General features: G+C 47.5%; 1 protein-coding gene across 1 annotated transcript in view; it reads left to right on the top strand.

Annotated features, from left to right (window-relative positions):
• Positions 1-257: 257 nt before the first annotated feature.
• Positions 258-25,546, top strand: part of LOC115117385 (myomegalin-like) — a 41,515-nt gene continuing 16,226 nt past the window's right edge. The window contains 20 exon segments of the mRNA XM_065005649.1: positions 258-2,748; positions 4,961-5,098; positions 5,260-5,379; positions 5,504-5,596; positions 5,862-6,086; positions 6,178-6,204; positions 6,206-6,337; positions 6,420-6,521; positions 7,026-7,163; positions 7,276-7,455; positions 7,773-7,967; positions 8,186-8,356; positions 8,432-8,674; positions 8,802-8,908; positions 9,127-9,269; positions 20,804-20,922; positions 21,303-21,484; positions 22,134-22,425; positions 24,914-25,118; positions 25,301-25,417. Of these exon segments, the coding sequence (XP_064861721.1) occupies positions 1,381-2,748; positions 4,961-5,098; positions 5,260-5,379; positions 5,504-5,596; positions 5,862-6,086; positions 6,178-6,204; positions 6,206-6,337; positions 6,420-6,521; positions 7,026-7,163; positions 7,276-7,455; positions 7,773-7,967; positions 8,186-8,356; positions 8,432-8,674; positions 8,802-8,908; positions 9,127-9,269; positions 20,804-20,922; positions 21,303-21,484; positions 22,134-22,425; positions 24,914-25,118; positions 25,301-25,417 (4,297 nt within the window). The 5' untranslated portion in view covers positions 258-1,380.

The following is a 25,546-nucleotide window of genomic DNA, read 5'->3' as shown; positions in this document are numbered from 1 at the left end:
AAACTAACTAATGGCACCCCGGGTGACATTTTGTAGATTATCAAAATATTTTATTCAACATTGACAAAATTGATCGAATTTTAGCTTTAAATTAACTTCTTATTATATGACAGTAGAACCGTTATTATCATGTCATATAGGACTACTTTTTAATATCTTGATATAGACGATCAGATATTTTAGCACCCCTAATGCGTGAAATGGTGCGCTCCGCCGCTGCAGCGGTTCTTGCCAGTGCTACAACGTTGCCACATCATTATCTGCCAAAAGGATCTACTATAACGCTGGGCTGAAGCGCGCCATCTTCACCGTTGATATAATACATCATGAATGATTGTCAAGGGATTGCGGAGGACCTGATTGCCGCTACCGAAATAATTGTTTTGGTGCGTCACTTCTCTGCAGTGACGGTGTTTGGTTAAAGGGATACGGTGGTAGTCTACCGGGGATGATCAACCTGACAGCGGGAGCCTCCCATGACAGCCAAACCAAGAGATGCAGCGGAACGTAGGCGTGTTTTTCTTGTGTCGGGAAACGCGAAATGAAACAACCGGGAGCGAAAGGAGGAAAGGCTCATGTGTATTTAGGGAATATAACACCAGAATGACTTTATATTTCCCTTTCGGATTTAAGTTATTGCATCAGAATTTCCATTACGGAATGCAACAGAATCGGTGACCAAGGATACTGGACGACTTGCTGTCTGCCATCTGCTGCTCTAAGAAGCAATATGCTATTAGAATCCATCCAACGTCTTTATACTCCTATGGAAACAGCAACTCAGGCAGAATGTGAAGAGGGGGAAAAGGCATTATATCTAGAGGATTGGATTTTGTGAGCGTCTTTTGCTTGCTGCTGTCTGCTAGCAGTAACAATATTTGAGTTTCTCCAATGACTCTCTATCTGTTGTTTATATTGAATTTTAGTGGTATGTATTTGTCTGAAACCACGTGGTTGCTATTTGTTTTGCATCTCTTCTGAAGAGAGAGAAGCAGATAAAAGGACTGTCACATGCAATATGCCAACATTTACATCTTAATAAATGATTTAATACACAGATGTTGATGGATGAGCAGTCATACTGGAGCTAATAACAGCATCGCATCATCTCATTCACCTCCATCAATCAAATGTTATTTATTATTTATACAACACTTAACAGCAACCGGGACCTCAACCCCACCAAGGAGCATCCGAGGTGACGTCAGTGGAAGAACTCTGGGGATATGGGAGCACCATTCATTCTTCTTCAGGAAAATGGAAGTTTAATACAAAGGTTTATCATACAAAATAAAGGTGTTTTCGGGCATTAGACTAAAGTCTTCACACAAAACACCAAGCTCAGGTGAATGACCTCTGTCTTGACTGTGTGCGTGTGGAATGCTGGACATCAGAATGAAGGAGGCGTGTCGTATCTGCGCGAGGGAGCTCTGCGGTAACCAACGGCGATGGATCTTCCACCCCGCCTCCAAACTCAACCTGCAGGTGCTCCTGTCCCACGCCCTGGGGCGAGAGCTGATCCGCGACGGCCGCGGCGAGTTCGCCTGCTCCAAGTGTGCCTTCATACTGGAGCGCATGTATAGGTTTGACACGGTGATCGCCCGGGTGGAGGCCCTGTCCATCGAACGGCTGCAGAGGCTGCTCCAGGAGAAACACCGGCTACGGGGCCTCATCGGAGGCCTCTACCGGAAGACCAACAGGGAGGATGGAGGCGGTTGTGCAGGGGCCGTTACTGGGCCTGGGGATACGGGAGGAGGGGGAGGAAGGGTACAGGGGGATGGTATGGTGGACATGTCTGGTCTGACCCATGCTAAGTACTGTGCTCTGCTCCAGGAGGACTTGGTGTACTCTCTGTATGAGTCCTGGGCTGAGGAGGGGTTAGAGTTCGGGGGTCATAATCATCATCAGCATGGGCATCCCCCACAATGCGCAGGGCCTGCGCCAGAGGTGACGGCTGTGGGGTCACAGCGCTGTGGGACTGTAACGCGTTCACCCAGGAAGTGCCGAGGGTGCACGGCGTGGCGAGTGGCGGACTCAGACTACGAGGCTGTGTGTAAAGTACCCAGGAAGTTGGCACGGAGTATTTCCTGTGACCCATCGACGAGGTATTCGGTCAGCGTGATTGGAGGAGGACATGCAAGTGGAGGAGGAAGAGGAGGGGAGAAAGTTCCAGAGGGGACCCCCTCCTCGCTCTCGCTGATCCCTAAGTCCAACCCTACGCCCCGGGCTTCGGACAGCAACCCTACCCTGGTGGGCCGAGCCAGCTCCAGCCCCTCTATAGACTCCCTGGACATAACCGGAGAATCTACCCAGCTGTCTGCAATCCAAGATGGGCCCGAGGGGCTAGAGTATCCCCAGGACCCCCTGGATGATCGGTTCTCCGACTCCCTCTCCGAGGAGCACCACCTGGTGACTCCACTGAGGTCGGCCTCCCGCCTCTCACTGGCCCTCTGCCTGGTCCAGAACTGTGTGTACCGGCCAGTCCAGAGCCCCAAGGGAAGCAGACTGCCTGTACTCAACAGACAGGGCCCCAGCAGCGGAGGCTCCAGACTGAGCTTCCATGAGCCGGCCTTGGGGTTGCTGTATGGAGGTCTGAATGGAGAGGGGGAGATTCATGTCCATGTGCCCGACCTGGAGGCCCCTCTGATCAGGCTGGATGGAGGGATAGATGGGGGTCTAGACCTGGCTGAGATAGAGGAGCTGTGGGAGGATCTGTATCATGAGTGTCCTCCCCCACGCCCCCACCAGGTATAACACTGCAGCTCTCCAGTCAGACATTGGTTCACCTCTGGTCTGTAGTTCCCACTTTTTAGCTACTGGAACAGTAACTGAAATCAAAGGAGTTTTTTATTTATTTCAGTAGGATACCTTATTTTACTACAAACCATTTTGTAGCATATTTTAATCATCTACAGATATACAAATCTCAGAATATGGAGACTATTCCAGAAGGTTAGTTAGTTATCTGTGAATTCAGCAGACAGTGCAGTGCTCCCAACCGTGAGAACATTCCGTGATCTCACCACACTCCGGGCTAATTAGCTGGATAATCCAGCTGTCCATCTACATCACTTTAACCTCTCCTTCCCCCCCTCTGCCTCCAGAGAGGATGCACAGAGGATGTGCGCTCCGTAGCACTTGAATCAATGTGTGTATGTGTGTATGTGTGCGGGTGCATCTGTGTCTGTGAGATCATTGTGTGACTCAGGTGTCTACATGCCTAAAAATGCACATCATACAATCCTTCAGATGTGTGTTTTGTTTGTGTGTCTGTGTGTTAAAAGCAGTGAGGGATTCTCATGTAGAGCCCTCAGGCCAGTCAGCCATACTAATGAGTGAGTGTGCGCTCAGAGAGTGGAGCTGTCATGGTTGGCCAACCACAGAGGCACATTAACAAACCTAGAATGATATTGCCATCTTCACAGAACAGAGGTACTTCATTTGAGCCAGTTTGCTACAGCAGGAAAATAATCCAGCAGCAACAGGAAATGTTTGTGGAGGTTAAATACATTTTTCGAAAGGGAAAATCAAGTCTGAAATTTTCCAAACTGGAAATGACTAACTTCAGAAGCCTTTATAAACCTTGAATACAATACATGTTTTAAATTTGTCACAACAGTGTGATCAAATTAAGATCCTACATCTGTAGAACCTGAGGTACTGTGTATGATCTATCTACAATATACCAAACATATTGAGTTGCGCTGAGTGGTGAGAACTGTGTTGACAAATCCAGGTTCTCTTTCCATAATCAAGTCTCATCCCGGACTCTTAAAGCTGTATCTCTGTGCTTAAAGCTCAATGTATTGCTGCAAAACAAAGAGTAGGCCGTCTCATGTCATGCTGCCTTGCAGTCCGACCAAGGTCGATGGAATGAAGAGCAAACACGGTGTACAGAAGATATGTAAGCGTCCTTTGGAATAAAATGAAGGTTCATTGGGTGCTTTGGTACAGTAGCTCTATGTAGCTCTCAAATTCCAATCATATTGACTAGCTCCTCTGTGAGCCTCAGTAGATAATAGACTGTGACAGAGATGCAGGCAGTGCCTGTGTCTGATTTAGGAGCATTCCTTAATGTGAATGGGATTTCAGGCCTCAGCCAGCCCCAGCCCTGTTCACTAAACTAGGTTAGCGCATGGGGGGACATGGAGTGGCACCACTTATTGGCCTATTTTCACAGCAGCAATAAGCCTCGGAGGCAGCAAACCCTGATAGTACCGCGCAATGTCAGACCAGGCTAGTGGATGTCATTATATTACAGCATGCACCATAGGCATATAATTACTAGAATGGACTTTCTAGTTCAAAGTCATTCTATTTCTATGGCATGTGCAGTATCTCTCCCTGCTACTCAAATGGCCTGGACTATGGCCATGTGGTATGTTTTTGGCTTGGACCTGTAGGTATCTATAGTCTGTACTGTAGCTCTTAGGACCTCTACTGTATGTATTACAGTATAAGAAGATCAATCTACATACCACCACATACATCTAGCCTGTGTTCCCATTCTAACAGGGATTTAACAGATTTATATTACTTACATGTGTGTGTGTGTTGTGGGATTTCCTCCCGTAGTGTAAACCTATAAATATAGGATGTGAGTGCTGTAAGGGAGATGGTGACACACTGGTTACGTAAGTTACGTTAGGGGCACCGCAGAGCACTTAACATACACAGGGAGCTCTCGAGAGAATATCCGCAGGATGGATCTGCTTTTAGCAGCATAGAAAGATGGGTGAACAGCGCATTTGGTTTGGAAAGTACAGTCACCAACAGCCCAGCTCAGTGCATTGTCCCTTTTCCTTATAAACAGATGTGGCTAGAGCGGTTGGATAGCAATACTGTGCCAAACTATTGTCTCTATCTCTCCCATAGTATTCATTTGTGAGCGAAGCGGGATTCGGTAAACGTGGACTGTAATGTGTGTGTGTTAACCCCTGTCTTTGTGTGTGTGTTCCAGACTCTGATCGAGGAGCAGCAGAGCCAGTTGAACCAGTATGAGTGTGCAGCAGGTCAGTGTGTCAGTGAGCTGCAGAAGGCCCAGCAGCAGGTCCAGTCCCTGCAGGCCAAGAGCCAGGAGAGCGAAGCCAACAACGCGGTACGGCTACAGAGAGACATTACCCATCTTTACATCAAACGCATACCATACACACAAACACACACACACACTTTCTTGTCCCTTTGTTTCTCTCTCTCTATACTTACTCATCCTCTCTCTCTCTTTCTCTCTCTCTGTTTCCCTCCTCCCTCCCGCTCCAGAAGTTGCAGGAGAAGCTCATTGAGATGGAGTGTGAACTGCGTTCCATCCGCCAGGGAGCTCAGAGCCAGGAGCGCACCATCCAATGCCTGACCGATTCTGTCAGTACCAAGGATAACAAGGTATGTGTGGTCTACACTGAGGCGACATTGCTGAACCATAACCGTTCTGAGTCGCAGCCAGGGGACTACATTTGAGTATCACACTCAGTTGTGATTTGCAGAATATTCCCTATGTCCTCTTCAGGCCATGGAGCTGTACCAGCTAATTGAGGGGCAGAACGCAACACTGTGTAAGCTGAGAGAGATGGCCCACCGCAACCAGATCACGCACACTGAGGTGAGACCTCACACACCCCAGACAGGTCCAGACAAGCACTCAGCAGCATACCAGTTAATAAAAGGCCGTAATAACCCAACTGTTGATAGACAGACAGACAGACAGACAGACAGACAGACAGACAGACAGACAGACAGACAGACAGACAGACAGACAGACAGACGGACGGACGGACGGACGGACGGGCGGGCGGACGGATGGAGACGCCCTTTCTTCATGACCAGTCTAACCCCAGTGGATTTTATTGTTTGGTCCTCTCTCTCAGGATCCAGAGGGGGGCAGTGAGGGTGCGAGTTTAGCCCAGTTTCAGGGTGAGTTGGTGGGGTTACAGAGCTCTCTGTTCACCCTGGGTCTGGAGCTGGAAGCCAGTCAGAGAGCCCAGAGACAGAGCCAGAGACAGGCTGAGGACCTGAGCAGAGCTAAAGACAGACTCCACTCTGACCTAAAGGAGGCACTGCAGCACAGGGAGGTCACCGACAAACACAACCAGGTGTGTGTGCTCTGTGTGTGGATGTGTTGGTGTGGACCCCTGTAGCAATGATGTAGGTGGTGTGTGTAACCTATCCTCTGCCCCACTGTAGGACTTGCGCAGTGCCCTGGCTCAGTCTGGCTTTTGAGCTGCGGTCTAAAGAGGCTCAGCTGGAGGAGAGTAAGGCGGAGAGACGCACAGAAGTTCAGGAGAGAGACAAGAACATCACCCAGCTCAAACACTCCCTTCAGGACAAGGAGAGGCAGCTACAGGTGAGAGACATAACCCCCCCCACACACACACATGAACACACACACACATACACACTGACCCTATCTCCCTCACCCTTTGTAGGAGTACTCTGAACTCCTGGAATCAGCAGACAGCTCCAAACCCAGAGATGTGCTGCTGGACAAACTGAGAGAACGCATCAGAGACAGGGACAGAGCATTGGAGGTAAGGACACTTACTCTTACTGGATGGATGGATGGGTGGATGGATGGATGGAAGGATGGATGGATGGATGGATGAAAGGATGGATGGATGGATGGCTGGCTGGATGGAAGGATGGATGGATGGATGGATCGATCGATCGATCGAAGGAAAGGATGGAAGGATGGATGGATTAAAGGATGGATGGATGGATGGATGGATGGATGGATGGATGGATGGATGGATGGATGGATGGATGGATGGATGGATGGATGGATGGATGGATGGATGGATGGATGGATGGAAGGATGGAAGGATGGATGGATGGATGGATGGATGGATGGATGGATGGATGGATGAAAGGATGGAAGGATGGATGGATGGATGGATGGATGGATGGATGGATGGATGGATGGATAGATAGATAGATAGATAGATAGATAGATAGATAGATAGATAGATAGATAGATAGATAGATAGATAGATAGATACTAATAATAATGATTGATGTTCTCTTTCTCTGTCCAGCGGTCTATAGATGAGAAGTTCAGTGGTCTGGAAGAGAGGGAGGAGCAGGTGAGGAAACTACAGCTGGCCCTTCGAGAGAAGGAGCGAGACCTGGAGAGACTGCGCTGTATACTGTCCAACAACGAGGAGACCATCACGGTACAAACGCACGCACTAAAGGACGATACCTCGAGCAACCACGAGGATACACCCACTCTCACACACGGTACATCTATATACATTGACATGTTTAGACTGTGTGTTTGTATAGAGTCTGGATGCGTTGGTGCGGGGTAAGGAGCTGGACATGGAGCAGACAGCAGAAGCCCTCAGGAACCTGCAGTGGCTCCAGCAGCAGAGTGAGGAGAGAGAGAAGTGCACTCTGAGAGAGAGAGACACGCTCATCAGCCAGCTACAGACTGCCCTGCAGACACGCAGCCAGGAGACACAGGTAAACACACAGAAACACACACACGCACAAACACATACGCAAAACATGCGTGCGCTAAATGAGGTCAACAGCTCAGATAGGTAACACTAGTGAGGACTGGCTGTGCCACCAGTTTGCATTCTGTTTGTTCTTGTAACCAGTAGTTTCTCTCCAGTGTTGAAGTTTTTCATTGTTGGCTGATATTAATGACTTGCAGTGCTTTAACAACCTCAAACTAGTCCAATGAGGAAAAACCTGCTCTTATATCTGCCCCCTCCAAAAACGACAGATATACTGACGTGTGTGTGTTTGTTTTGTTTTCTCCTATGTGTGTGTAGGACCTCACGGCAGCCCTCCTGGCTAAGGTCCAGGCAGGCCCCAGTGGGGTGGTGGAGGAGCTGAAGGCTCGCCTCGCGCTGAAGGAGCAACTGTTTCAGGAACTGCTGTCAGACCGCAGCCGCCAGAGCCACGAACACCAAGCACAGGTCCAGGATCTGCTCAGCACCATCAGCACTAAGGACCAGTACATACAGGTACCACACACACACACACACCCCTGATCTAGGACCTTTCTCTGAGAATATGAATGATGAGCTTATGTCAGCTGTACAGTGTACTCAGCCCAACATCACTAAGAAAAATCCAATAGTCTATTATAGAAATGGAAACATTTATGATAGACTGGATGTAACATATAAATTGACAGTCGATTTCAGAATCTCTCTTTTCTCCCTCCGACCTCCTCTCTCAGGACTGCTCTGATAGGCTCTCTCAAGTGATTGGCGAGCGGACGGGCCAGCTTCAGGAGCTGCGTAGGCAGCTGTCGTCACAGGAAAGGGAGATGGGTGAGCTCCGGAAGGAGAGAATGGGAGAGGCAGAGCGACTGCAGAACCTGCTGAAGGAGAAAGAGGCTTTTATCCAGGTGAATTCTGGGACACTGGTTTACAACACACACACACACACACACACACTAACTGTCCTACTCCTCCCCACCCAGAGTCTGATGCAGAGCCAGGAGGAGAGCATGGAGCTCTCCACACCAGAGGGGGCAGAAGAGGTACAGGCCATTCGGGAGGAGCTGCAGCTGGTCAGGAAGAAGGAGAAGGAGGCTCAGCTGGAGATTTCAGCCCTGCGTTCAGCTCTAGCTCAGGCCCAGGAGCCGGCCCAGAAGCAGGGGGATAGGTTTAAGATCCTGGCCCCAGGAGTAATAGCCAGGGAGCCCTCCAACACTGACCACCAGGTATCCCTCTCCGCCAAAGTTCTTTATCGTCTACAACATTGTCCTTGTTAGTTAAGGTCTGGTGCCTACTGAGTGGAGTGTGTGTTTATAATGTTTCCCCCTTTCCTTTTCCCAACCTCTCTGTCAGAGTGTGTTGGAGCAGTTGGCCAGTGAGTACCACGGGCTGAACGATGCTCTGAGGGCAGAGAAGAGGCTGTACCAGAGTCTGAGCCACATCCAGGCCAGAGGAAACAGGTAGGAGGTGGCCACAGAGGCCTTCACTGAGGCCAAGAATAAACACATCTACAAATACACACACCTGGGTGCCTACAAATACACACATTTGTGGACAGTGTAAGCTAGTGTCAGTACACATTGCTACATAGAGTAGTAGGCTAGTAACAACCTTTGAAACCACAATCAGTGTTTGAGGATGTTTGTGTGTGTGCGTGGTGTCATTGCCCCTCTCTCAGCAGCTCAGAGAAGACCCGGGCCCTGCACACCGAACTGGACTCTATTCAGGCACTCCGAGGGCAGCTGGAGGAGGTCCTAGCCAGGACCCGGAAGACCGCCCTGGCACTGGAGAGGACAGCTAAGAGGCAGTCTGACTTTGGAGGTGGGGACGGGCAGGGACCGGCCTCCAGGGCTACCTGGGGCACTGTTACTAATTCTGTAGGATATTCTGTCTAGCCACTGCACCAACGAGTCAGACAAATGCACTGCAGGTAGAAGTTGCCCTTAGGTGCAGATCTAGGATCAGTTTACATTCACCTAAATCCTAACCTTAACCATTAGTCATCCAAACACTCAATACTGACCTAAGGTCAGTGACTATGGGCAACATCGTTCCTCTTTGGATGACACAGACACCACACAATAACCGATGCCTGTTCTAACCAACAACACGTTTTTGGCGGTGGTTTTAATTACTGTATGAAGTGGCAACGTGCAACTTAGATGTTTTATTATTTATTATTATTAATATATTCTGTGAGTGTGTTTTGAATTGTTGTGTTTGTATTGTTTTTACAAACCGTCTGCGTATTGCTTTGCAGTGCGGCTGTTCTGTAATGCTATTTTGTATTGTACTCCGTCTCTCGGTGTCAATGTGTCCAGCCTTACGGTAATGTGATGTGTGGTGTAGACAGTCCAGCTCATGCCTTACAGTAAATGTCTTCAAGTCATCCATCTTATTATTTAATACCATCTTTGTGTACATACCGTATGCAGGCCCGAGATATATTAGCTGAAATCAAAAGGATGGCCAAGTAGTTAGTATTCCTCCGCAGATCTTCATTCCACAGGTTTTAAAGATCCTATCATAGTTGTTCTTAGTCTCAAAGACGATGCATGGGCCACTAGGTGAGTAGTCAATAGTGTTTTCTTAATTAACAAAGTAAGAATCCTTATCTTAGTTATTTGTTAACCTTGTTATCCCTCTTCGATACCCCACAACCCAAGTATCTTAGATAGCAGGCCTATTTCTTGCATTTATTGATAGACTTTGTACCAATCACAATGTGATAAAGACATGATAATAAGATTATACCTAGTATCATTGGTCCAGATTGATTAGGTTTGAAGGATTTTAGGATTAGTGAAGGAATTTTCAATTAAAGTTTGGGGTGATGAAACCCAATTTTTTTGTACTTTGAAATGGAAAGTAAATAAAATATTTCCTGTTTTTTATTTTTTTGTTGAAAGGATTTTTTTCTTTGAATTGGGGACTGGATTCCCTCTCCCTTTTTGCCCCCTTATCCAATACAACAAACCCTCTCTTCTCCCCCAACTAGTAGAGAACAGATAACGGGTGTTCTGTCTATCCCCGAGGTGAAAGAAAGAGAAAGTGGTGATCATGTGCTTTTCTCATCCCTGTCTCTACATTCTGTCTCCATAGTCTCTGTGTCAAAACACACTCTTAGACATTACCGCCCACCAACACTTGCATACACACACACACACACACACACACACACACACACACACGCATGCTCTCACACACGCTCACACATTCTAAGAATATTCTAAGAATATCCTTATAAAATAAGTTTTCTTTCACAGAAGAAAGAGATCTCTCATGTTTTTAGGGAGTTACAATACCATCTCTGTCGTTAATGACTTCTCTGCCACATGCATGGCATCCCAGCATGTTGTTTGCATGGCTAGTTTACTGTGATGTGGATTGACAACTTTGACACAGGTAAGTCACTATTAGGTATAAGAAAACATAGTCAGTACAGTATATTATGTGAAGCAGTCCTTCTGCCTCACACTAGTAATATTTCCAATCATTATATCTAACCGGATAGATTATATAAGGTATATACAGATAGCACAGGAGGTTGGTGGCACCTTAATTGGGGAGGACAGGCTCCTGGTAATGGCTGGAGTGGAATTAGTGGACGGTATCAAATACATCAAACATGGTTTCCAGGTATTTGATTCCGTTCCATTAGCTCTGTTCCGGCCATTATTATGAGCCATTTTCCCCTTAGCAGCCCATTATTATGAGCCATTTTCCCCTTAGCAGCCCATTATTATGAGCCATTTTCCCCTTAGCAGACCATTATTATGAGCCATTTTCCCCTTAGCAGACCATTATTATGAGCCATTTTCCCCTTAGCAGCCCATTATTATGGACCATTTTCCCCTTAGCAGCCCATTATTATTAGCCATTTTCCCCTTAGCAGCCCATTATTATGAGCCATTTTCCCCTTAGCAGCCCATTATTATGAGCCATTTTCCCCTTAGCAGGCCATTATTATGAGCCATTTTCCCCTTAGCAGCCCATTATTATGAGCCATTTTCCCCTTAGCAGCCCATTATTATGAGCCATTTTCCCCTTAGCAGCCCATTATTATGAGCCATTTTCCCCTTAGCAGGCCATTATTATGAGCCATTTTCCCCTTAGCAGCCCATTATTATGAGCCATTTTCCCCTTAGCAGGCCATTATTATGAGCCATTTTCCCCTTAGCAGCCCATTATTATGATCCATTTTCCCCTTAGCAGCCCATTATTATGATCCATTTTCCCCATAGCAGACCATTATTTTGAGCCATTTTCCCCTTAGCAGACCATTATTATGGACCATTTTCCCCTTAGCAGCCCATTATTATGAGCCATTTTCCCCTTAGCAGCCCATTATTATGGACCATTTTCCCCTTAGCAGCCCATTATTATGAGCCATTTTCCCCTTAGCAGCCCATTATTATGAGCCATTTTCCCCTTAGCAGCCCATTATTATGAGCCATTTTCCCCTTAGCAGCCCATTATTATGAGCCATTTGATGCTTCTATTGTCCATACAGGTAACCGCCAAAATAAATCAAACACAAGTAAATGAGGGATGCAAAGTATTTTGAAAGCAGGTGCTTCCACACAGGTGTGGTTCCTGAGTTAACTAGGCAATGAACGTCCCATTATGCTTAGGGTCCTTTACAAATTCCCAGTTGCCCATTATTTAGCTACAATGGCTAGAAGAAGAGATCTCAGTGGCTTTGAAAGAGGGTCTCACACGAACATAAAGGGTCTTGTAGGTGTCTGTCTCAGTCGCCAGATCTCAACCCAATTAACACTTATGGGAGATTCTGGCGCGGCACCTAAGACAGTGTTCACCACCAGTATCAACAAACCACCAAATGACGGAATTTCTGGAGGAAGACTGGTGTCGCATCCCTCCGATAGAGTTCCAGACACTTGTAGATTCTATGCCAAAGCGCATTGAAGCGGTTCTGGCTCGTGGTGGCCCAACGCCCTACTAGGACACTTGTAGAATCTATGCCAAGGTGCATTGAAGCAGTTCTGGTGGCTCGTGGTGGCCCAACACCCTACTTAGACACTTGTAGAATCTATGCCAAGGTGCATTGAAGCGGTTCTGGTGGCTCGTGGTGGCCCAACACCCTACTTAGACACTTGTAGAATCTATGCCAAGGTGCATTGAAGCGGTTCTGGTGGCTCGTGGTGGCCCAACACCCTACTTAGACACTTGTAGAATCTATGCCAAGGTGCATTGAAGCGGTTCTGGTGGCTCGTGGTGGCCCAATGCCCTACTAAGACACTTGTAGAATCTATGCCAAGGTGCATTGAAGCGGTTCTGGTGGCTCGTGGTGGCCCAATGCCCTACTAAGACACTTGTAGAATCTATGCCAAGGCGCATTGAAGCGGTTCTGGTGGCTCGTGGTGGCCCAACACCCTACTTAGACACTTGTAGAATCTATGCCAAGGTGCATTGAAGCGGTTCTGGTGGCTCGTGGTGGCCCAACACCCTACTTAGACACTTGTAGAATCTATGCCAAGGTGCATTGAAGCGGTTCTGGTGGCTCGTGGTGGCCCAACACCCTACTTAGACACTTGTAGAATCTATGCCAAGGTGCATTGAAGCGGTTCTGGTGGCTCGTGGTGGCCCAACGCCCTACTAGGACACTTGTAGAATCTATGCCAAGGTGCATTGAAGCAGTTCTGGTGGCTCGTGGTGGCCCAACGCCCTACTAAGATACTCGTAGATTCTATGCCAAGGTGCATTGAAGCTGTTCTGGTGGCTCGTGGTGGCCCAACGCCCTACTAAGATACTCGTAGAATCTATGCCAAGGTGCATTGAAGCGGTTCTGGTGGCTCGTGGTGGCCCAACGCCCTACTAGGACACTTGTAGAATCTATGCCAAGGTGCATTGAAGCAGTTCTGGTGGCTCGTGGTGGCCCAACACCCTACTTAGACACTTGTAGAATCTATGCCAAGGTGCATTGAAGCGGTTCTGGTGGCTCGTGGTGGCCCAACACCCTACTTAGACACTTGTAGAATCTATGCCAAGGTGCATTGAAGCTGTTCTGGTGGCTCGTGGTGGCCCAATGCCCTACTAAGACACTTGTAGAATCTATGCCAAGGTGCATTGAAGCAGTTCTGGTGGCTCGTGGTGGCACAGCCCAACCACAGCCAAGGCGCATTGAAGCCCAACACCCTACTAAGACACTTGTAGAATCTATGCCAAGGTGCATTGAAGCGGTTCTGGTGGCTCGTGGTGGCCCAACACCCTACTTAGACACTTGTAGAATCTATGCCAAGGTGCATTGAAGCGGTTCTGGTGGCTTGTGGTGGCCCAACACCCTACTTAGACACTTGTAGAATCTATGCCAAGGTGCATTGAAGCGGTTCTGGTGGCTCGTGGTGGCCCAACGCCCTACTAAGATACTTGTAGAATCTATGCCAAGGTGCATTGAAGCGGTTCTGGTGGCTCGTGGTGGCCCAATGCCCTACTAAGACACTTGTAGATTCTATGCCAAGGTGCATTGAAGCTGTTCTGGCTCGTGGTGGCCCAATGCCCTACTAAGACACTTGTAGAATCTATGCCAAGGCGCATTGAAGTGGTTCTGGTGGCTCGTGGTGGCCCAACACCCTACTTAGACACTTGTAGAATCTATGCCAAGGTGCATTGAAGGGGTTCTGGTGGCTCGTGGTGGCCCAACAGCCTACTAAGACACTTGTAGATTCTATGCCAAGGTGCATTGAAGGGGTTCTGGTGGCTCGTGGTGGCCCAACGCCCTACTAAGACACTTGTAGAATCTATGCCAAGGTGCATTGAAGGGGTTCTGGTGGCTCGTGGTGGCCCAACAGCATACTAAGACACTTGTAGATTCTATGCCAAGGTGCATTGAAGCTGTTCTGGCTCGTGGTGGCCCAATGCCCTACTAAGACACTTGTAGATTCTATGCCAAGGTGCATTGAAGCTGTTCTGGCTCGTGGTGGCCCAATGCCCTACTAAGACACTTGTAGATTCTATGCCAAGGTGCATTGAAGTGGTTCTGGTGGCTCGTGGTGGCCCAACGCCCTACTAAGATACTTGTAGAATATATGCCAAGGCGCATTGAAGCGGTTCTGGTGGCTCGTGGTGGCAAAATGCCCTACTAAGATACTCGTAGATTCTATGCCAAGGTGCATTGAAGCTGTTCTGGTGGCTCGTGGTGGCCCAACGCCCTACTAAGATACTTGTAGAATCTATGCCAAGGTGCATTGAAGCGGTTCTGGTGGCTCGTGGTGGCCCAACGCCCTACTAAGATACTCGTAGATTCTATGCCAAGGTGCATTGAAGCGGTTCTGGTGGCTCGTGGTGCCCCAACGCCCTACTAAGATACTTGTAGAATCTATGCCAAGGTGCATTGAAGCGGTTCTGGTGGCTCGTGGTGGCCCAACGCCCTACTAAGACACTTGTAGATTCTATGCCAAGGTGCATTGAAGCTGTTCTGGTGGCTCGTGGTGGCCCAACGCCCTACTAAGACACTTGTAGAATCTATGCCAAGGTGCATTGAAGGGGTTCTGGTGGCTCGTGGTGGCCCAACAGCCTACTAAGACACTTGTAGATTCTATGCCAAGGTGCATTGAAGGGGTTCTGGTGGCTCGTGGTGGCCCAACGCCCTACTAAGACACTTGTAGAATCTATGCCAAGGTGCATTGAAGGGGTTCTGGTGGCTCGTGGTGGCCCAACAGCCTACTAAGACACTTGTAGATTCTATGCCAAGGTGCATTGAAGCTGTTCTGGCTCGTGGTGGCACAAAGCCCTACTAAGATACTTGTAGATTCTATGCCAAGGTGCATTGAAGCTGTTCTGGATCCTGGTGGCACAACGCCCTACTAAGATACTTGTAGATTCTATGCCAAGGTGCATTGAAGCTGTTCTGGTGGCTCGTGGTGGCCCAACGCCCTACTAAGATACTTGTAGAATCTATGCCAAGGTGCATTGAAGCGGTTCTGGTGGCTCGTGGTGGCCCAACACCCTACTAAGACACTTGTAGAATATATGCCAAGGTGCATTGAAGCTGTTCTGTCTCGTGGTGGCCCAATGCCCTACTAAGACACTTGTAGAATCTATGCCAAGGCGCATTGAAGCGGTTCTGGTGGCTCGTGGTGGCCCAACACCCTACTTAGACACTTGTAGAATCTATGCCAAGGTGCATTGAAGCGGTTCTGGTGGCTCGTGGTGGCACAACGCCCTACTAAGACACTTGTAGAATCTATGCCAAGGCGCATTGAAGCTGTTCTGGCTCGTGGTGGCCCAATGCCCTACTAAGACACTTGTAGAATCTATGCCAAGGTGCATTGAAGCGGTTCTGGTGGCTCGTGGTGGCACAACGCCCAACTAAGACACTTGTAGAATCTATGCCAAGGCGCATTGAAGCTGTTCTGGCTCGTGGTGGCCCAATGCCCTACTAAGACACTTGTAGATTCTATGCCAAGGTGCATTGAAGTGGTTCTGGTGGCTCGTGGTGGCCCAACGCCCTACTAAGATACTTGTAGAATATATGCCAAGGCGCATTGAAGCGGTTCTGGTGGCTCGTGGTGGCACAATGCCCTACTAAGACACTACTATGCCAAGTGCAGATTCTATGCCAAGGTGCATTGAAGCGGTTCTGGTGGCTCGTGGTGGCCCAACGCCCTACTAAGATACTCGTAGAATCTATGCCAAGGTGCATTGAAGCGGTTCTGGTGGCTCGTGGTGGCCCAACGCCCTACTAAGATACTCGTAGATTCTATGCCAAGGTGCATTGAAGCGGTTCTGGTGGCTCGTGGTGGCACAACGCCCTACTAAGATACTTGTAGAATCTATGCCAAGGTGCATTGAAGCGGTTCTGGTGGCTCGTGGTGGCCCAACACCCTACTTAGACACTTGTAGAATCTATGCCAAGGTGCATTGAAGCGGTTCTGTTGGCTCGTGGTGGCACAACGCCCTACTAAGACACTTGTAGAATCTATGCCAAGGCGCATTGAAGCTGTTCTGGCTCGTGGTGGCCCAATGCCCTACTAAGACACTTGTAGAATCTATGCCAAGGTGCATTGAAGCGGTTCTGGTGGCTCGTGGTGGCACAACGCCCAACTAAGACACTTGTAGAATCTATGCCAAGGCGCATTGAAGCTGTTCTGGCTCGTGGTGGCCCAATGCCCTACTAAGACACTTGTAGATTCTATGCCAAGGTGCATTGAAGTGGTTCTGGTGGCTCGTGGTGGCCCAACGCCCTACTAAGATACTTGTAGAATATATGCCAAGGCGCATTGAAGCGGTTCTGGTGGCTCGTGGTGGCACAATGCCCTACTAAGACACTTGTAGAATCTATGCCAAGGTGCATTGAAGGGGTTCTGGTGGCTCGTGGTGGCCCAACGCCCTACTAAGATACTCGTAGATTCTATGCCAAGGTGCATTGAAGCTGTTCTGGTGGCTCGTGGTGGCCCAACGCCCTACTAAGATACTCGTAGAATCTATGCCAAGGTGCATTGAAGCGGTTCTGGTGGCTCGTGGTGGCCCAACGCCCTACTAAGATACTCGTAGATTCTATGCCAAGGTGCATTGAAGCGGTTCTGGTGGCTCGTGGTGGCACAACGCCCTACTAAGACACTTGTAGAATCTATGCCAAGGCGCATTGAAGCTGTTCTGGCTCGTGGTGGCCCAATGCCCTACTAAGACACTTGTAGAATCTATGCCAAGGTGCATTGAAGCGGTTCTGGTGGCTCGTGGTGGCACAACGCCCTACTAAGACACTTGTAGAATCTATGCCAAGGCGCATTGAAGCTGTTCTGGCTCGTGGTGGCACAACGCCCTACTAAGATACTTGTAGATTCTATGCCAAGGTGCATTGAAGCTGTTCTGGATCCTGGTGGCACAACGCCCTACTAAGATACTTGTAGATTCTATGCCAAGGTGCATTGAAGCTGTTCTGGTGGCTCGTGGTGGCCCAACGCCCCTACTAAGATACTTGTAGAATCTATGCCAAGGTGCATTGAAGCTGTTCTGGTGGCTTGTGGTGGCCCAACACCCTACTAAGACACTTGTAGAATATATGCCAAGGTGCATTGAAGCTGTTCTGTCTCGTGGTGGCCCAATGCCCTACTAAGACACTTGTAGAATCTATGCCAAGGTGCATTGAAGCGGTTCTGGTGGCTCGTGGTGGCACAACGCCCAACTAAGACACTTGTAGAATCTATGCCAAGGCGCATTGAAGCTGTTCTGGCTCGTGGTGGCCCAATGCCCAACTAAGACACTTGTAGAATCTATGCCAAGGTGCATTGAAGCGGTTCTGGTGGCTCGTTGTGGCCCAACGACCTACTAAGATACTTGTAGAATATATGCCAAGGCGCATTAAAGCGGTTCTGGTGGCTCGTGGTGGCACAATGCCCTACTAAGATACTTGTAGAATATATGCCAAGGCGCATTGAAGCGGTTCTGGTGGCTCGTGGTGGCACAATGCCCTACTAAGACACTTGTAGAATCTATGCCAAGGCGCATTGAAGCGGTTCTGGTGGCTCGTGGTGGCACAATGCCCTACTAAGACACTTGTAGAATCTATGCCAAGGTGCATTGAAGCTGTTCTGGTGGCTCGTGGTGGCCCAACGCCCTACTAAGATACTTGTAGATTCTATGCCAAGGTGCATTGAAGCTGTTCTGGCTCGTGGTGGCACAACACCCTACTAAGACACTTGTAGAATCTATGCCAAGGCGCATTGATGCGGTTCTGGTGGCTCGTGGTGGCCCAACAGCCTACTAAGACACTTGTAGATTCTATGCCAAGGTGCATTGAAGCTGTTCTGGCTCGTGGTGGCACAACGCCCTACTAAGATACTTGTAGATTCTATGCCAAGGTGCATTGAAGCTGTTCTGGCTCGTGGTGGCACAACACCCTACTAAGATACTTGTAGATTCTATGCCAAGGTGCATTGAAGCTGTTCTGGATCCTGGTGGCACAACGCCCTACTAAGATACTTGTAGATTCTATGCCAAGGGTCATTGAAGCGGTTCTGGTGGCTCGTGGTGGCCCAACACCCTACTAAGACACTTGTAGAATATATGCCAAGGTGCATTGAAGCTGTTCTGTCTCGTGGTGGCCCAATGCCCTACTAAGACACTTGTAGAATCTATGCCAAGGTGCATTGAAGCGGTTCTGGTGGCTCGTGGTGGCACAACGCCCTACTAAGATACTTGTAGAATCTATGCCAAGGTGCATTGAAGCGGTTCTGGTGGCTCGTGGTGGCCCAACGCCCTACTAAGATACTTGTAGAATCTATGCCAAGGCGCATTGAAGCTGTTCTCCCTGCTCTGTCATAGTTACCTGTTTGAACTCCTTCAGACAAAAAGCTCTGTCATAGTGCAGGACACACCAGCTCTGTCATAGTGCAGGACACACCAGCTCTGTCATAGTGCAGGACACACCAGCTCTGTCATAGTGCAGGACACACCAGCTCTGTCATAGTGCAGGACACACCAGCTCTGTCATAGTGCAGGACACACCAGCTCTATCATAGTGCAGGACACACCAGCTCTGTCATAGTGCAGGACACACCAGCTCTGTCATAGTGCAGGACACACCAGCTCTGTCATAGTGCAGGACACACCAGCTCTGTCATAGTGCAGGACACACCAGCTCTGTCTAAAATGGCCAGGTGCTGAGGTTCTGTAGGCTCAATAAACAGCCTTGCAGTGAGCGAGTTTTGTCTTACATTTGATCTGATCTTCATTGTCCCCCAGCCAACTCTCCCCCTGTCCCGCTCATAGCTTTTCACCCACCCTACCCTAATACACAATGCCAAGGGTTTTGGGTGAGTTATAGGCCGTTTAAAAAAAATGAACCAAGAATAATCTCTCCCATAAAACTCTTCCATAGAAGATTTCATTATCTTCGATCTAAACGGAGGCAGAGGTGTGTTGTTATGCAAAGAATGCACACAGTAGGGTCATTCCCTTTGATATTTTAAGTAGGAATTGTGCACCAATATTGAACATTTTAAAGTCGTTTAATATTAAATAGAGACCAAATGGAGAATTCAATAAATCTGATTTTTTATTTGAACAAAGACTTGGCTAAAGTGCCAAGATTCAGCATTTTGACATATTCCTCCGTCAACCCTGTCACCTCTAGGATGATTTTAACCCACTTAACCCCCAAATGTCTCCATGTTCCTCCGTCAACCCTGTCACCTCTAGGATGATTTTAACCCACTTAACCCCCAAATGTCTCCATGTTCCTCCGTCAACCCTGTCACCTCTAGGATGAATTTAACCCACTTAACCCCCAAATGTCTCCATGTTCCTCCGTCAACCCTGTCACCTCTAGGATGATTTTAACCCACTTAACCCCCAAATGTCTCCATGTTCCTCCGTCAACCCTGTCACCTCTAGGATGAATTTAACCCACTTAACCCCCAAATGTCTCCATGTTCCTCCGTCAACCCTGTCACCTCTAGGATGATTTTAACCCACTTAACCCCCAAATGTCTCCATGTTCCTCCGTCAACCCTGTCACCTCGAGGATGATTTTAACCCACTTAACCCCCAAATGTCTCCATGTTCCTCCGTCAACCCTGTCACCTCTAGGATGATTTTAACCCACTTAACCCTCAAATGTCTCCATGTTCCTCCGTCAACCCTGTCACCTCTAGGATGAATTTAACCCACTTAACCCCCAAATGTCTCCATGTTCCTCCGTCAACCCTGTCACCTCTAGGATGATTTTAACCCACTTAACCCCCAAATGTCTCCATGTTCCTCCGTCAACCCTGTCACCTCTCTTCATCATTGTCAACCCCTGGTTCTTTTTTTGCTCTGACAAAGTCATTTCTGAAGATTATTATTTATTTCCTGTGATTAGTGATTCCTTTATGTCTGTCCCTCATTTTAAGTCATTGAATTGTCATTTTAATATGGTGAAACTACAACAACAAAAAATAAGCGTTGAACATCTAATTGTCAAATCATTGTGTAAAAGCAATGACATACCCTCTATGACAGAATGTTAAAAATAGATCTGTGTGGTTGGTATTACTTCGTGCCTCATAGCGCCACAGAGAGGGAGAGTGTGTGTGTGTGTGTCCATATCCCCAGCACAGAGTGAACACATACACACTACAGGGTTGGGAAGAAGACAGACGGGCTCTCCTATCCATGGCTGGGCTCAGTGTGTATGTTTGGCTGTCTACTCCTGACATAACATTTGATTCTGACCAGGGGGAGAGAGAGAGGTAGAGAAAGAGGGAGGAAGAAAAATAGTTAGAGGGAGAGTGGTAGAGTGTGATATAGACAAACTTGGTAGGGGAGAGGTTGAGAGGCAAAGGGAGGCGGAGAGAGGAAAGAAGGACGAGGAAGTGTCCGATCTGATCGGTTGGCTGTTGTGTTTTCAGAACTCAGCACGGAGGAAGAGGAGGAGGGAGACGATGAACAGGGCAGCACTGATGAGTTCTCAGACAGTATCGAAGACGATGAGGATAAACTGACTGCCAAAAGCCTGGCCTCCACTAAGGTACATGTGACTTCTTACCTTTAAATCTTAAATTGTACACTAGCCTTGTGCCTCTCATCGTAGTCTCTCTCGACAGACTGGTTGCCTCTCAATGTTCCAGTATCAATGTTCCAATGTTGTTGCCTTAGGTATGGGATTTCCAACACTTATCTCATCCCCTTGTACTTTAGAGCTTAATGTTGACAATCTTCCAGCCTGGTTGCCAGACTGTTTCTGTATTCAACAACACTGCATTGTTCTCTTGCCAAATAAGACAATAACAAAGCGATTAGCTTAAGCAGACGCAGACCAGTACCCAGACTAACAAGTCCTTTTTCATGTTATGAAACTGTAATTCTGACCCCTCTCTCTAACTCTCTGTTCCTCTCTTTCTTGACCAGAACTCTGGAATGGCCTGTGGGCAGGGGGTGCTGTCTGGAGGACCTGTGAGTGGAGCACTGTCCCAGGGGGCCATGGGGCAGGTGAAGCAGCTGGCTGAACAGAAGAGAGCAATAGAAGAAGAACTGGAGGAGATGAGAACCCAGCTGGAGACCACCGGCTACTCCTCCCTAGCCCAGATGAGGTATGTACATACACAGTACCCACTCACCTACATACATCAGTATCTACTATTCGAACACATTAAATGGTCTATGCCAGTGTTACTCACTATTTTTTGCAAGGGGGCCACTTTGGGTTGAGACAATCCTTCAGAGGGCCGCACACATCTTTCATTTATTCAACTTTTTCTTCCAATATTATCAATTGAGAGCAAATTCAGAGCAATAGAGCACATGCAATTGATTTGATGTACAGCACATCACAAATATATACATACACACATCAAATAGTCTACATCACATGTATACGACGCATATTAAGGGGCACCTCAGTAGTTGGATGAGCGAAAATGTCTCTTCTGCTCCTTGACTGAATTCATTCTAAATGTACAGTTGAAGTCGGAAGTGTACATACACCTTAGCCAAATACATTTAAACTCAGTTTTTCACAATTAATCCCAGTAAAAAGTCCCTTTTTTAGGTCAGTTAGGATCACCACTTTATTCTAAGAATGTGAAATGTCAGAATAATAGGAGAGAGAATTATTTATTTCAGCTTTTATTTCTTTCATCACATCACAATAATAGTGGATAAGCAATTACAATGACCCTTAAGCAGTGTAGTTGTTGTTATTCATACTGAATCCCATGGTTTACTCTCCATCGCGTGCAGGAGTACACTGCTGAGGCTGCAGCAAGAGAACGAGGCCCTAAAAGAGAACCAAGGGGAGGTAGAAGGTCTAGGAGAGCTGGAAGATCCAACAGACACGTGTCAAGGATGGGAACAGGAAGAGGAAGAGGAAGAGGAGGAAGAGGTACTACCAGCAGTGGGACCCACCCAGAGCAAGCGTGGGCCCCCAGCAGTAAGGATGAGAGAGGGAAGGGGGAAGAGACAGTGTACCAGACCTCACTCCTTAGACCTGGGTACTCTCCTATCCCACCGTCAGCCAGACCACACAGAGAAGGTACAGGTACAATCCTCTACCCAAAACCAGTGCTTGCCGGAATAGTGTTTAACATCTCACTCTGTGTAGAATTCAAAATGTTCATCTTACTCTCTGTCTCTCTATCTCATTCTCTCTCCCTCTCTCTTCCCTTATATTCTCTCCCTCCCCTACTCCCTATCTCTGTCCCCTGCCCCTTATCTATCCTCTCCCTCTCTCTCTCTGTCTACTTCCTTCCCCCTCTGTGTTGGTGTAGCTATAGCAGTCTATGTAGGGCAGTTTTCTTAGCCTGGGGATAGTTTATATAAGCAGCACTGGCTCTGGGCAGGCAACTGCTGCTCCTTTTATTCAGGGGAGGGGAAAGGAGTGTTCTGTGTTTCAGCATGTGCTTTATGAAATAGGACACAGGACATCCAGTTGTAGTTGGAAGTTTACATACACCTTAGCCAAATACATTTAAACTCAGTTTTTCACAATTCCTGACATTTAGTCCTAGTAAAAATTCCCTGTCTTAGGTCAGTTAGGATCACCACTTTATTTTAAGAATGTGATATGTCAGAATAATAGTAGAGAGAATGATTTATTTCAGCTTTTATTTCAGCTTTTATTTCTTTCATCACATTCCCAGTGGGTCAGAAGTTTACATACATTCAATTAGTATTTGGCAGCATTGGCTTTAAATGGTTTAACTTGGGTCAAACGTTTCAGGTAGTCTTCCACAAGCTTCCCACAATAAGTTGGGTGAATTTTGGCCCATTCCTCCTGACAGAGCTGGTGTAACTGAATTTGAAGGCCTCCTTGCTCATACACACTTTCTCAGTTCTGCCCACAAATGTTCTATGGGATTGACGTCAGGGCTTTGTGATGGCCACTCCAATACCTTGACTTTGTTGTCCTTAAGCCATTTTGCCACAACTTTGGAAGTATGCTTGGGGTCATTGTCCATTTGGAAGACCCATTTTGCAACCAAGCTTTAACTTCCTGACTGATGTCTTGGGATGTTGCTTCTATATATCCACATAGTTTTCTTTCCCTCATGATGCCATCTATTTTGTGAATTGCATCAGTCCCTCCTGCAGCAAAGCACCCCCACAACATGATGCTGCCACCCCCGTGCTTCATGGTTGGGATGGTGTTCTTCGGGTTGCAAGCCTCCCATTTTTTCCTCCAAACATAAGGATGGTCATTATGGCCAAGCAGTTCTATTTTTGTTTCATCAGACCAGAGTACAATCTTTGTCCCCATGTGCAGTTGCAAACCGTAGTGTCTTTTTTAATGGCGGTTTTAGAGCAGTGGCTTCTTCCTTGCTGAGCGGCCTTTCAGGTTATGTCGATATAGGACTCGTTTTACTGTGGATATAGATACTTTTGTACCTGTTTCCTCCAGCATCTTCACAAGGTCCTATGCTGTTGTTCTGGGATTGATTTGCATTTTTCACACCAAAGTATGTTAATCTCTAGGAGACAGAACGCGTCTCCTTCCTGAGCGGTATGATGGCTGCTTGGTCCCATGGTGTTTATACTTGAATACTATTGTTTGTACAGATGAACGTGGTAACTTCAGGCGTTTGGAAATTGCTCCCAAAGATGAACCAGACTTGTGGAGGTCGACAATTTTTTTCTCTGAGGTCTTGGCTGATTTCTTTTGATCTTCCATGATATCAAGCAAAGAGGCACTGAGGTTGAAGGTAGACCTTGAAATACATCCACAGGTACACCTCCAATTGACTCAAATGACGTCATTTAGCCTATCAGAAGCTTCTAAAGCCATGACATAATTTTCTGGAATTTTCCAAGCTGTTTAAAGGCACAGTCAACTTAGTGTATGTACACTTCTGACCCACTGGAATTGTGATACAGTGAATTATAAGGGAAATAATCTGTCTGTAAACAACTGTTGGAAAAATTACCTGTGTCATGCACAAAGTAGATGTCCTAACTGACTTGCCAAAACTATAGTTTGTTAACAAGAAATGTGTGTAGTGGTTGAAAAACAAGTTTTAATGACTCCAACCTAAGTGTATGTAAACTTCCGACTTCAACTGTATTAAGGCTTTTTCAATCTGCTATACACGTGAATGCTTTGTTTCCATAATGAATACAAATGTTTCTGATGTCTGTTTGCTGCTACCATTATATTTATTTTAGCTATAAATATAACAACATTTCAACCATTATTGTTTAAGCTCAACCATTATGGTTTAAGCTCAACCGTTATGGTTTAAGCTCAACCGTTATGGTTTAAGCTTGTTAGGTTACTCATGTAAAAGTGAATCAGCAGGCATTGGTTTGTTTTTTTTGTTACTCATGCTGCATTCATAACCAAGTGGGAAGGTGTAAATTGCCAGTTGGATGCATTCAAATGCTTTGAACTCATTTAGAAAATGCTAATTGGCTAATGACGTCACAGGCCAGCGTGTGGGAGAAGTCGGAACTCAAGGGTTAGTGACGAGTTTCCCACTAGTTGGAGGGGCATTCAAGTGGATTTTGCCTTGTCTTGATTCCTATAGGAGGCGGGGTCTGATGATGTCACTGATGATGTGGGCGGGTTCTGGCAGCATGTGGAGATGGGTCTCCGTGATCATGTGGTTCGTCTGCGTTCTGATTTGGCGCTGAGCAGACAGGAGAGCAGAGAGCTGCAGGAGAGACTCATGGTGTCTGAGGCCACGGTCCACGCGCAGGCTGAACAACTCAAGGACTACAGGGAACTACTGAGTGAGTCATCATACACCTACGCCGAAAACATACATGCATACCACAGGATGCTGCTACGGAGGGGACTGCTCATAATAATGTCTGGAAAGTACACAATTAAATACAGTGTAGCTGATTCACTTCATTGAGTCACTCGATGTAATTTACTCAAGGAGTAATGGTTCTCACGCACACTCTCACAGCGGAGACGTCAGTAGAGCAGGACAGCAAGCAGGTCCAGGTGGACCTACAGGACCTGGGCTATGAGACGTGTGGCCGTAGTGAGAACGAGGCAGAGAGAGAGGACGCCAGCAGCCCGGGTAACTGAGCTATGTCTCTCCTTTATTTGTCTCCCCAGTCTCACCTGTCTTTTCTCTCGCTCCTGCCTGGTCTTACGCCTCTCTCACCTGTCTTTTCTCTCGCTCCCGCCTGGTCTTACGCCTCTCTCA

This window comes from Oncorhynchus nerka, linkage group LG20 (assembly GCF_034236695.1).
Source record: "Oncorhynchus nerka isolate Pitt River linkage group LG20, Oner_Uvic_2.0, whole genome shotgun sequence".
NCBI classification, from domain to species: domain Eukaryota; kingdom Metazoa; phylum Chordata; class Actinopteri; order Salmoniformes; family Salmonidae; genus Oncorhynchus; species Oncorhynchus nerka.
The sequence above is the reverse complement of the archived record's forward strand: the minus strand, read 5'-3'. Positions and strand labels throughout refer to the sequence as shown.